The sequence below is a fragment of the Rhipicephalus sanguineus genome, chromosome 10 (assembly GCF_013339695.2).
Source record: "Rhipicephalus sanguineus isolate Rsan-2018 chromosome 10, BIME_Rsan_1.4, whole genome shotgun sequence".
Classification (NCBI taxonomy): domain Eukaryota; kingdom Metazoa; phylum Arthropoda; class Arachnida; order Ixodida; family Ixodidae; genus Rhipicephalus; species Rhipicephalus sanguineus.
In genome coordinates, this window is record NC_051185.1 from 77,862,231 (window position 1) to 77,876,182 (window position 13,952).

Genomic DNA, 13,952 nt, shown 5'->3' on the forward strand with positions numbered 1-13,952 from the left:
TATTGGAAGTGAAGTAGTGCTGTGTGTACGAAAAGGAAGTAGCTGTTTTTCAAACGGAAAGTTGGAACTTAAGTAACAGAGCCGTCGGCGGGCGCTGTTATCGGCTTTTTTGTTTTCTTGGCGCGCTCCAAGGAGCTACGCCTCTCTTTCTGTACCAGGGGTACCGGAGTTGTGTCCATTGCCTCGTGTGAGGCACTGGACGCCCGCGTGCGCGAGCTGATGGTTTGTTTTTCCGACCTCGCCTGGCGAGGCGTGGTCGTAAGACCCGACGACCCTGGAGTCGCCTGGATCAGTGGCTTGGTAGGTGGAGCAGTATTGACTGCTGCCACCATGGGGGCAGCCGCCACGGTCGGTGGCTCACTTTGCGTGGGCCGGGACAGTGGCGGTGGCCGATGCGACGCTGCCCCCTGACGCGCCGTATCAGCATAGGTTTGGCCGTGAAAGGCCGAGCACCTTCTGCGTGCTTCCTTGAATGAGATGTTTTCTCGAACCTTCAATGAAATGATGTCTTTTTCCTTTTTCCAGTTTGGGCAGGCACGTGAATACGCAGCGTGGTCGCCGTCGCAGTTCACACAGTGTGGTGTTTCATTACAGGTGTCCGAGGCATGGCCTTGGACACCACATTTCGCACAGGTAGGTCGACCACGGCAGCTCTGAGAGCCGTGGCCAAATCTTTGACATTGGAAGCATCTGCGGGGGTTCGGGATGTATGGTCTAATAGCTGTTTTTGTGTACCCGGTTTCAATGCTCTGTGGCAGTTCACTTGTAGAAAAGGTCAGTATTAAGTGTTTAGTGGGAATTTCTTGGTTATTTCTCCTGATTATAATTCGTTTCACATTGGTCACGTGCTGATCTTTCCAGCCTTCTAGGAGTTCCGTCTCAGTAAGATCAAGGAGGTCTGTATCTGACACGACGCCACGTGCGGAATTCATTGATCGATGGGGTGTGACAGTGATGGGGATTTCGCCGAAAGTTACGAGGTTCTTTAATTTATTAAACTGTATTTTATCATGGAGTTGGAGAAGCAGGTCGCCACTGGCCATTTTTGTAACTTTATAACCAGCACCTAAGGTAGCTGTCAGTGTTCTGGATACTACAAATGGGGACACGGTTCTAGCTGTTTTGTCAGTCTTTTCACAGTGCACTACGTGATAGGTAGGGAATATTTCTTTTGGTCGGCTTAGAAAGTTCAGGTCTTCGGTGCGTACACGCTTTGAAGCGGCACGATCGCTTATTAATGGGAATGCTCTATGCATAATAATGGAAAATGATTCAGCAGCAATGGCGGCCACCCACCACGGAGCCCAACATGGGGACGCCACAAGATTCACGGAATTGAAAACATGCAGACGCCAGCCGTACACCGCTACTATAACCAAATGCGCATAGACCAAGGTTGGCTACTTGCACAAGGTTAACCCAAGCCACCTATGAAAATTGCGAAGTAACTGAAGGGAATAGGAGACAGGACAGCGACGAAAGAAGATAGGAAAGTGAAAGATCAGAGAGGGGGATAGGAAAAGGTGACCGCCGATTTCCCCTGGGTGGGTCAGCCCAGGGGTGCCGTCTACGTGAAGCCGGGGCCAAAGGGGTGTGTTGCCTCAGCCGGGGGGCCTTAAAGGTCCAATCACCCGGCGTCGGCTCAACCCCCAGGATCCCCTTTTCCCCGGACACGGCGAAGCCACGCACGGCTAGGCGTGGGAGGAGGTCGAAACCCCCCCGTTAGCTCGGGTCCGTGGTGTCGCTACACACCAAACGCCTGCTTGCGCAGACGCCCCTGCGGGGCTTCATTAGGAATTGACGCTGCAGTTCAATATTTCACTGCTTTTATATTTGACGCTGCCTTGCAAAGCATACCTGAAGTAAGCAGTGCGGTAGGTAAACGTCGTGTTCCTTGGTGGAATGACGAATGCCACGAAGCTCGCAAGAAGTAGAACAAAGCGTGGGGGCTACTACGCGATTCCCCCACTGCAGAAAATCTAATCAATTTTAAGCAGGTAAAATCTCAAAGGCGGAGAACGCGCCGGCAGGCCAGAAGAGAGTTGGCAAAGATACATATCAAGTATCAACTCCTACACGGATGAAGCTAGGGTATGGAACAGGGTTGGTAGGGTAAAGGGTCGACAAACATTCTCTCTTCCATTGGTGAACACACATGGAGACACATTGGAGGACCAGGCGAACTTCCTGGGCGCACACTTCGAACATGTGTCCAGTTCGTCACATTACTCCGAAGCCTTCCAACGGTACAAAACATAGGCAGAAAGGCAGAAGTTAGAACGCAAAAGTGCAAAAAGTGAGGGATTCAACCGGCCTTTCTCCTTGACAGAGCTGCACGCAGCACTAGCTTGCTGCAACGGGTCTGCCCCAGGTGCCGACCGTGTAATATACGAAATGTTGAAAAATCTACCACATGAATCACAAAACACCCTCCTTTGTCTCTACAACGGTGTATGGTCGTCCGGCGAGATCCTCTCTGTGTGGAAGGAAGCTATTATAATTCCAGTTGTGAAAGAGGGCAAGAATCCATCTTTGGTTTCCAGTTACAGGCCTATAGCCTTAACAAGTTGTCTTTGTAAAGTTTTTGAGAAGATGATGAACCGCCGGTTGTTACATTTCCTCGAATCCAACAAACTACTTGACCCCTATCAGTGTGGCTTTCGAGAAGGTCGGTCCGCTACTGACCATTTGATACGTATCGAGGCACAAATTCGTGAAGCATTTGTCCATAAACAGTTCTTCTTGTCTGTGTTCCTCGATATGGAAAAGGCTTATGATACAACGTGGCGGTTTGGAATCATGAAAGACCTCTCGCACTTCGGCGTGCGTGGTACAATGTTAAATATAATAGAAAGCTACTTGTCGAACCGCATATTCCGTGTTCGAGTGGGCAATGTACTATCAACACAATTTGTACAGGAAACCGGGGTGCCTCAGGGTGGGGTACTCAGTTGTACTCTTATTATAAAAATGAATTCTATTCGTCTGTGCATCCCACGGAACGTGTTTTATTCTACGTATGTAGATGATGTGCAGATAGGGTTTAAATCCTGTTCTCTCGCAATCTGTGAGCGACAGGTCCAGCTTTGTCTCAACAAGGTCTCGAAATGGGCTGATGAGAACGGGTTCAGACTGAACCCACATAAAAGCACTTGCGTCCTTTTCACAAGAAAAAGAGGCCTACACCCTGATCCTGAAATTTTCATGCGGGGTGAGCGTCTACCTGTCAACGGAGAACACAAATTTCTAGGCATAATCTTAGACGCAAAGTTAACCTTTGTACAGCACATAAAATATCTTAAAAATAAATGTATGAAAACAATGAATGAATATCCTAAAAGTGCTGTCACGCACAACGTGGGGCAGCGATAGAGAATGTCTGATGAAGCTCTATAAAAGCCTCATACGCACCCGTCTAGATTATGGAGCGATCGTTTACCAGTCTGCAACGCCAACTGCTCTGAAAATGCTGGACCCTGTCCACCATTTAGGCATTCGTCTTTCCACAGGTGCCTTCAGAACAAGCCCTGTAGAAAGCCTCTACGTGGAATCAGACGAGTGGTCTCTTCATTTACAGAGGTCATACCTATCTTTTAAGTATTTTTTGAAAGTGAACGCAAGCACTGATCATCCCGCATATCCTGCTGCAAATGACCTGTCCCGTTGCCAGCTTTTTCCCAACAAACCCGCAGTGAAGGAGCCTTTCTCGCTGCGTGTACGAGCTCTCGCTGTAGAAGCAGGTGTCACACTGCTCGAACACCGCTTAATGGCTCCTACTTTACAGGTTGCGCCTTGGGAGTGGCAGGTAATAGACTGTGATACTTCTTTTGTAGATGTCACAAAGCATGCCCCCCCCCCCTCTACACATCCAGATGTATTTCCGTGAACTGCAGCACAAATACCCTTGCGCAGAAATTTTTACAGATGCGTCAAAGTCCCATGCTGGCGTGTCCTACGCAGTCGTCGGTCAATCTTATTCTCACTCTGGTACTCTGCACCCTAACACAAGCATATTCACAGCAGAGGCACACGCAATACTGGAGGCCGTAAAACACATTAAAGAAATGAAACTAAGAAATGCAGTAATATACACAGATTCCTTAAGCGTGGTGAAAGCTTTAAAAAACCTCAAGACATACAGAAATCCTGTTATTGTATCGCTATACTCACTTCTGTGCACCGTATACTCGGCCGAACAGCATGTTGTAATATGCTGGGTTCCAGGACATCGTGGTATAAAGGGCAATGAGCTGGCTGACGAGCTCGCCATATCAACTCATGCAAACGCTACTGCATCGTCCACAGCTGTCCCTCTAATGGACTTAAGGCCCCTATTAAGGAAAAAACTCGGGGCTTACTGGCAGCGGTTATGGGACCGACAAGTAGAAAATAAGTTACACGTGATAAAGCCACACCTCGGTAACTGGCCACCCACATCAAACATACGTCGTACAGATGTAACACTCTGTCGACTTCGAATAGGACACACACACATCACACATGCACACCTCTTGTCCGGTGGTGATCCACCTGTGTGTGATAAATGCGGTGAGCCACTCACTTTGCTCCACATTTTAATACAATGCAAGGAACTGGACGCTATAAGAAGAAAACATTTTCCGTTTCCCTACCGACGTCAAATACCATTGCATCCATCTATGTTCATAGGTAGGGAACCGCTTTTTACATATAAATCATTGCCCGCGTTTTTAAAGGATGTAAATAGTTGGCATGTCATGTTATCCGGCAACCCGTAGCACTACCTCTGAGAAGAGGCTGCTGCTGCAGTGGCTACAAGAAAATAGCACCTGCCTCGCGGCCCTTGGACGCAAGGGCTGTGAACGAGGCATTCGTGCTCTGGCAATCTGTGTATCGTTCATTATCACGACTCCCTGTCATTGATCCTCACTGCATACATCACGTCACTCTCATAATTTTATTACCTATATGTTTTACCCGCCCTAGGGCGCGGAATTTCAGGCCCATATACAGCCGTGTAACATTATCATAGCTCATATCCCCTAGATATCGTAAATCGCGGATCATTCTTATATTTCACCTCCCTGCCTTCTCCTTTTTCTGTTTCCTGTTCATGGCGCTCTTTGGCCAAGCATGGCCCTTGCGCCATTAAGACTCAGATATCATCAAGATATCTTGTGCGAGAGAACTTGTGCCGCCTAGAAACGTTTCAGACGTATTGTAGTGACACAAAAGTCGCAGGAAAGCACTGCTATTCATACTGTTGCCCCTTATAGCTCCGTTTAACTGGCGATTTCGAACAACAAAAAAACTGTACGGTGACGTAAAATGGGAAAAACTAATATATCTAAGTAAACTAGCAAAGCTGTTCCGTGTCAGAGAATCACAGTCATAAAGTATACAGGGTGTTTCACGTAACAAACCAAATGTTGAAAAAGGGGTTAACCACAACTGGATGAAACCAACGGCCCAGCGTCATATGGTTTACCGTTATGTGGCGCTCGTTATGGTATTTTTATATTGCGCCTAATTACTTAATTCAGTAAGGTCAATTATGCAAACATTTTAATATTCACTTGAGGGCCCAGTGTGTTTCGTGTACATTGCCACAAAAAATTTAATCCATCGTTTTGGAATGCCCTGTACAGCGCAACATACCCTAACAATAACGTACCCAAACGCGTGCCACATGCCATCAAACCATGTCGTCAGTTTCATTCAGTTAAGGCTAGCCACTTTTTTTTTGGCTCTAGTTACGTCAAACACCCTTCATAAACATGGGACAGGTGGCGCCTCTAAAAGCTATGACTATTGAGCATGATTTATCGTCAAATTAGATGTTAAGGCCTGACAATAGAAAACTCAGTGCCTACGAAAAAAAGCATAAAGCGACTGTGGGGACGCTCATGAGAAAACGTGGTACTTCGCATTGTAATGTTTTCTAGTTCCCTTCTTAACACATGTGAGATGTTTACTTATAATTTCCAATAATATATCTCATGTTTAATTTAGCTATTTTACTAAGTTGTAAGCAGAACTTATGTTACTGTATGCTTTAGGTACGCACAGATTACTTCAATTTTGTCGTCTACATCTCCTTGACGTAACAATAAACTAAAATGGAATGTAGATTTGTAAATAGTAGGAATAACGCAGACAGTTGAAAGAGAGTTTGAGAATTGGGGACCCAAGACGCTGGGCCCCCAAGCTGCGTTGGGCAGGCCGCTCTTGCGTTCGGATGATCAGCAGAGTTTGAGAATTGGGCCAACGCAGGCTGCGTTGTGTCAAGCGCACGGAGCGCCAGGCGCGACGAAATTAAAATCATGCGAGACGCGGGCCATACAGGGCCGTGGCCCGCGCTGCGTTTGTGTCTTCTCGCTGGTGACCCAAGACGCTTTGGGGACCTAAGCTAGTTTTCGATTTTTGCATCTTGGGTCAATGCGAGCGCAAGAGCCCAAGAGTGGCTTGGGTTCGGCGCATGCGCCCTGGCGGCACGCAAGCTTCTTGTGTCGCCCAGCTCCTTGGGGCCCCAATTCTCAAACTCTCTAAAGATACAAATGAAGCAGAGAACGTATATTAGCTGCAGGTTACAAACGACTATTTAAGTACGTAGACGGGTTAAAACTACACAGAGGCCTAGGTAATGTATGGAATGCAAAGGAAGTACAATAAAAAAAGCAAATGTGCTAACAATCAAATTGTATTTAAAAGAACTCCTTGAATAATTTAGTAGGAAGAACATAGATACAGTACGCCAAGATATCTTCTGTTACGTAAATGCTTGCTCTATTGATCCAGCATCGGCAGCGTTGGTGCGGTAGTTAAAATCTCCTTTGTCTGTTAGCCAATCTCATCGTTTACAAGTCGAACTTATAGCCACGAGATTTTAAAGATCGCTGATGTCTTGAACCCTAGATACGTAAAGCAACCCTATTCTCGCATTCTACGGACTTCGAAACGAAGCTCTACGCAAGAGAAGCTTCGATAACGACGCTATAGCGGCATAATAAATTGCGCGAAAGACGACGCACGCGTTGGAGTAGCAGCAAAGTACATCTGCTACGAGCAAGTGTAATGGCACCCACACAGCTAAAAGTAAGAAAATATCGAGAAAACCAAAGGTTAGCTGCACATAGATGTTCGCGCGCTTGTTTTTGGCCAGATGGTGCGAGCGCCACCACGTGACGCTGCTCAATCAATAAGGACGCGCAGACATCATCGCTTGCTCTTGCTGGAGGACTCTGGCGGAAAGACAAGCGAATGTCATGGTCTTCAGTTTTATTCAGGTGGCTTAGTGGCATCTATTTGAGAAGCAGAGCTCAGCCGATGTTGATTGTTTCGCACGCGGGTGTTGCTATAGCAGTATCTTGTATCTTAAGATACAGGATACATTATTGAATATTTTGGAAATACAGATAATCGTCTTGCCAGACATATCGCGATAGAGATACAAGATACCGCAAGAGTATCTAATATAGTATCTGCGATGCATCTATCTTTGATACTGCCCAGCACTGGCTGTGTGGAAGCATGAAAAGAGGCCTTGGCAATATGACCAGTACTCGACCGTCCTGTAGAAGCCATGGAGGCCTGTACGACATCCATAGGTCGGCAAAAACACTTATGAGTCAACTCACTCAGACTAACTCAGACTCCAATCGAGCCGTGAGTCTGAGGGAGTCCAGTTGAGTAATGTTTTTTCGAGTTTGAGTTCGAGTGAGTCCCGTTGTGAAACATTTCAGTGAGTCTGAGCCCCACTGAGCCCTAAGCCCAAAATATATTTATTGAGTGAGTCTGAGTAAGCTCCGCCCTTTTTTGCCGACCTATGGTTCTATCTAAGAAACTTCAGCATTAATATCAGCCAAATGTCGGCTCACGTTTTTACTCCTGTCGACTCACACATACTTCAAACCACGAGTGTTCACACGTCAGCTCAATATTTATTGATTAGAGGCGTGAGTTACAAAACCGCGGAGGGGAAGGGGGGGGGCAGGTGACTCCTCCCGCAAGCTCTTTCACAGATAGTTTTTCATGAAACTATCTCGTGTGAGTAATCTCTTTCAATAAAAATGTCCTTACTGCAGTGCAATTACTAATACCTTATATTTGAAGGTACGAGATTAAGAGGCGTCAAGTATAGCACCATTTGTGCTAGATATTGGCGTTGACACCATGGTCGAACTAGCTAATTATGTGCTAGCAGACTCATGAGTCGACTCAGTCAGGCTCACTCAGACTCAGAGCCGTGAGTCTGAGTGAGTCATAGTGAGTATTATGTTGGTGAGTTTGAGTCCGAGTGAGTCCGGCTGAGAAATATTTTAGTGAGTCTGAATCCGAGTGAGTCCAGTTGAGGAAACTTTTGCTGAGTCTGTGTCCGAGTGAGCTCTGAGGGCAAAATATATTTCACGAGTGAGTCTGAGTGAGCTCCACATTTTTTGCCGACCTATGACGACATCCCCAGATGGTGTGGCGGGTACTTGCACCGGTTGTGGCTGCGAATCCAAAAGCATTTGCGCGCTTCGAAGGCCCGGGCCCGGGGATGCAAGTAGACTGAGGTTCTTTGATGCCTCTAGGGCTGTTAGCCACGCAATACTAAGTAGACATACAACGACAGCCCGCTGATAGAGCGACCGAGCTTGGTCAATGCGTATATGCGTGTGTGCAGCGAGATTGCCCCCGGCTCTCCCCCTTTACCGTGTGTATGCCTACGCTTAGCAGTCTTATAAATTGAAGTATTGCTAAATGTACCATGCAAACGTAATGGCACACCATGCTTTCCCTCCTAAGACCTAACAAAGTCCGAAGAAGCATACAGCACGGTCACGGAAAGCATGCGCACGTTCACGAAATTTACCTCCTTGTGATGCATTCTGGCATCCTTAGCGTCGTACGGGTGCTATCAAGTTTGCTACAGGAAATAGGGGCACTCCTCTAAACATTTCTTTTTCACTAGTTATCATCTTGTAACCTAACCGTGCGAGCACATCCGAACAGGACCGCTGAATCTCCACGATGTCTTTGTAGCTCAGCTTAGTCCTCCATTGAAACGCGACGGTAGACGAATTCCTCATCGTCGAGTGCGGATCGAAAGCGGAGTCCTTTTGTGCCTTGGTGTGCGTCTTGAGAAACCTCGTGACGTAATGTGTGTACTTGAGCCGTAGAGCATCGAACAGCCTCACAGCTTCACTCTTAGGATCGAGAGACAAATCCTCATACCGAAGTGTGTGCTGTTTGGAAGCGCCTTCTTCAACTCCTCATAAGAGTCCAGGTCAGCGCGAATCTCTGAGCACACTGTATCCTGGTGCACGCAACTCCTGGACTCGTTGCACCAGTACACCAGTCTCCTCGATGCCACGATGCCTCGCGGGTCTCGCACCAGGTGAAGAATCTTCACAGATTCCGCTATTTCCGCGTTGCTACGCAACCAGTCTCGAATCTCAGACATGTGCAGCCGCGTGACCTTCATAACCTGCGCAGGCGCCCGCGAACAAACTTGGGAGATAGCGTCAGAGTTGAAGCAGACTGAAAGCTGGCCTCTGCAGAGGGTCCAGAGGAAGTGGTTCCACATAAAGAGGTGCGCGTGCTCGTAATCCCAGCGAGCGTATCGTTCGACACGCTGGAAATTGCAGCGGAAGAGGTGGCCGATCAAGTCCAAGGCTTTGGTGGCTGCACTGGCATTGATCCTGGAATTAATGCTGAACATGTGCAGGGGCTCGAAATGCAAGAAAGTGCGAGGCGTCGATGAGAGGATCTCGCTAACAAAGCTGGAACCGCTGCGGAGCTAAGTGACAATGATCAACCGCTGGACTTTGTCTATCGGCACGACCGGGTAGTGAGCGAGACCTTTACTGAACCACGAGGGTATCCTGGTTTCCACCTGGTGCTTAGGACACGTCGTAAGAGTTCGAGTAAAGGAAATGTTTTGGTGGCTGACGGAATACGAAAAATCTGCATTTACTGGAGCCAGAGAGTTGGACGTGGAGGTCGCAATCCCTTGAATGCGAATGCTGTGAGGTGTGATGCTTGGCAGCGTTGTTTCCCTTTTCGTGGTTTCTTTAGTCGGCGCTTGCAGACGGCCAACAGTGTCTTTAAGGGTGTTTTTTTTTCTTCGTGACGTCGAGGGATGACATTCCTGTAAAATATAACAAAAGACATCGTTAGCACCCGACATGTACGTCCTATGTTCAAATGAATTTTAAGTAGGACACTTCAGTACGCTTTCACTGACGCCATCGTCCTGGCATAAAAGGCAGATACTAATCCCCGAAATTTGCAAAAGTATCCAAGAGGCGCACAACAACAAAATACACGTCCGCTTCCACTGACCATGTAGTCACCGCGACTGTTATAAATATGTACCCAACTAGCTCTACTATTTTTACTTAGTAATAATAGAAGCATTTTCGAGAGCTGGCTAGATGACACATCGATATCTTGGAGCGTGCTGTAATTTATAGTAACAGCACCTGTATTGGTCTAGAACCTATGCTAACGGCGTCATAGCAAGACAGTGTGGTGTCTTAAAGGGATGATTGCCAGTTGAGCATGTTGGTAAAGGTTCATGATGAAACAAGCGCGAAATGCACGAATAATTAGAAAGGACATAGGACGGAGCGCTTGTCCTGTGTCCTTTCTAAGTCTTCGTGGATTTTGCGCTTGTTTCACCATGAGTCTTAAAGGGACCCCGCAACATTTTTTTCAACATGGCTGGAAAACACTCCCGATCAGAATTCGAGGATCCTGTGAACATGTCAGCCAAATCTTGGGGGGCACTCCACGCGGCAGGAACTTTACAATTGTGTTTCAAGAACAGCGAAAAAGCGCTCGCTCTTCTCTGAGAGAATTAAGTCATTGACGGGCCCGACTATGTCATCGGAGAGGAGTACACGGTCAATTTGAATTCCTGCACTGAATAGTTACTGCAGCCGCCACCCCAGGCAGCACACAACGTCGGGCCGATATTGGTTTTACGGCGGCTGTGCGCGGCCCCACCTCGGGCCAGCATTGCCAGCCTGGCGCCGATATCGGCGGAGCCGTTGTCTTTTGCCGGCAAAATTGGGCCGACTTTGCCGCCTTTCAGCCCATGTTGGTCTTTCGCCGGCAACATTGGGCCGAGTTATCCGGCCTTCTGCCGTCTTCCCGCCGATATCGGCTTAGCCGACTTCTTTCACCGGCAACATTGGGCCGTGTTTGCCGGCGTTTTGCTGTTCTTCCGCCGATATCGGCTTAGCCGATGGCTTCCGCCGGCAACATTGGGCCGAGTTAGCCGCCGTTTTGCCGTACTTTCGCCGACATCGGCCGAGCCGATGGTTTTCACCGGCAACATTGGGCCGAGCATGCCGTCATTCTGCCGTGCTTCAGCTGACATCGGCGGAGCCGATGGCTTATCGACGATGTTGGAACTTTCTTGTCTCCTTTCAGACAGTTATACATGCCCTGTTGAGAACGTCCTCCTGCGTCGCGGCGCTCCAAAAGTCCTCGTCACCGACAGAGGTACGGCTTTTACGGCAGAGCTAACGCAAACCATCTTGAAATAGAGCCACACAAGTCACCGACGGACATCACCCGCAGGCGAATGGCCTCACCGAGCGGGTAAATGAAACCCTCGCCGACATGCTGGCAATGTACTGTACGTCGAACACATGACATGGGACGCCATAATATCTTCCGCACATAACCTGAAGTTAACACGGCAGTGTAAGAAACGGCGCACATATGACGCCGTTCAAACTAGTTCACGGAAGCCCCTCAACGACGCTGGACGCCGTGTTGCCGGCCGTCAGTGACGAGAATAACCTGGACGTTCAGCTCTACCTTTAGCCCGCCGAAGCCCGGCAGCTCGCCCGCCTAGCATACAATCGTAATGCAATAGAGCATTAGGCGCTTGAATATTTGTAGCTTAAGCTGTAGAATACCGCTACATGGATTGCTGTACTAGCACAAATAACAAAGTTCAAATATTGTACCGTGCTAATGCCGCACGTACGACTCGGGGCGCGAAGTATCGCCGACTGAATAGCTTGCATTCTCTTATTCGTTTCTGCTATGACAATGACTAACAACTATCACTAGCACAGTCACTTTTCTACCAAAAAAAGGTGGTCTTTAGAAGAATAACTGACTGAAATTAGATGGCCACTTCGTTGACCAGTTGTTCAACGCTATCAAAAATGTTGAAACGTTATAACACATACCATTAACTTCATGGGCCAAATTCGAAGTACTTCTGTTTCGTAAATGTTTTTGCCACTGGTCGGCCGACTTCGCTAATGTATCCAGCATCAAAATTCACCCAAACATTCCCGCACGAATGCTTTTAGCGGAAGAAGTTTTATGTGAATACTAATTCTGTGCATAAATCGAGCCTGTCATCATATTTATAGCGCTATATCCTTTCAGCCGCTGAATGTGTGCCGCCAGCGCTCATATACTACACGGACAGTTTCCGATCTCTGTGTTTACACATATTTACTCACGCGCGTGTTTGGGTGAAGCGTAACAAGCGCATTTGCTTCAGTGATGTCACATAATTTTACTTTATGAAAATAGTAAAAGCTCAGCAAGGCGTGTTGCTGAGCTAGTTGGTTCATTACTTGAGAAAAATAGGTATGGTGCAAAAAAGACCGGGCGAAGTGAAGACACGTTTTGTCGTTTGAATGTTTACAAATCAACTAGCCCGCTGACCATCTTTAACGAACTGACAAACACGTGTTTGCCACGTGTTTGTCAGTTCGCATTTGCACTTCGTTGCCGTCCATTTTGCGACATACATATCTTTTTCAAGTAAAAATCTCGCTCAACGATTGCTTCCCACGTGCTTTCAGAAACAGTCGCATAAAATTATTATTATGGCACGTGAAATACGATGAAAAATGCGGCTCCAACGTGGTGTACGCAAAGTTTTCATGCAGCGACATGTGGCAACAAGTGATGCATTGAAAATTCGACGAACGCCTTTCTCAAACGGCATGCCCATAGACATGCTGGGGGATCGCACACCATTGTGGTAGGCTGAGCCGTGCTTTCAAGAAGGGAGAATTCGCATTTTTTTTCGTCTTCTTCAACCTCTACCCCCCCCTCCCTCCCTTCCCCTCGTTCAGCGTCATTGTCGCGAAACTCGCTTGACCAGGCAGGGTAGGGTAGCCGTTTAGACGGAGGGACAATCGTAGCTGCGGGAGCAGGTTTTTTTTCACTCCGACCAGCAGAATTCTTCAAGAAGTGCGGCGTGTGGACATGTGTGGTGGAAAGTCAAAATCGTGCACGAGACGGATACGCGGCAGGATTCCGGCATTGTTTTCGGCAGAGATCACCGCAGCGAGAAACCAGTGGCCCCCTGCTTCCATGTTGAACTCGCTCACCTCATATAAGGCCGCGTGTTCACTGCTGTTACGTGTCATCAGATTTTTGTTCTCTTCTTATCGCGTATTCTCTATTGACCATCGTGTTTTGTGTATTCTGATATGGTGCGCTTGCATTTTTTATTCGCTCGTGTTTTTAGCGATCCAACGGGCACACGTGAGTGGTTTTTATGCACGATTCCTTTCTGTTACAATCTTACCTTTAGATTAGGAATGCGTGCGTGTCTATCTTGTTTAGATGTAGAGTTCATGGGATCTTGTGGTACCGCTCGCAATGTTTCTCGCGTCGCGTGCAGCAGTTTATCCATCTTTTTCGCCCTTAAGATATCACTGAAAAAATTGCAATTCCCGCTTAAAGGATAACGCTAATTTAATTGCCAGTCATGTGTTGCGAATGCCTACCGTTCCTTGGTGAACTTAATAAACGTGGGGGGGGGGGTGCTCCTCTGCTCGTAATTAGCTCACGCGTATACACAATCTTCTAGTCTAGTTGCCACTCTTAATCTCGCTTTTTCGGCAAGCCGCCTAACATTATCTTTCTTTTCTTCGGGTCCGTCTTTAATCCTACTTTAATGCTGCCTTCGTTTACATCTCCAGAATTTTTTTCGTGATTCG

General features: G+C 47.5%; 1 protein-coding gene across 1 annotated transcript; it reads right to left on the bottom strand.

Annotated features, from left to right (window-relative positions):
- Positions 1-8,695: 8,695 nt before the first annotated feature.
- LOC125760042 (carbohydrate sulfotransferase 1-like) lies at positions 8,696-10,072 on the bottom strand. The gene is given in 2 exon segments (XM_049419633.1): positions 8,696-9,205; positions 9,208-10,072. Coding segments are annotated over 2 exon segments (822 nt in total). The 5' UTR covers positions 9,683-10,072; the 3' UTR covers positions 8,696-8,858.
- Between the last annotated feature and the right edge of the window lie 3,880 nt (positions 10,073-13,952).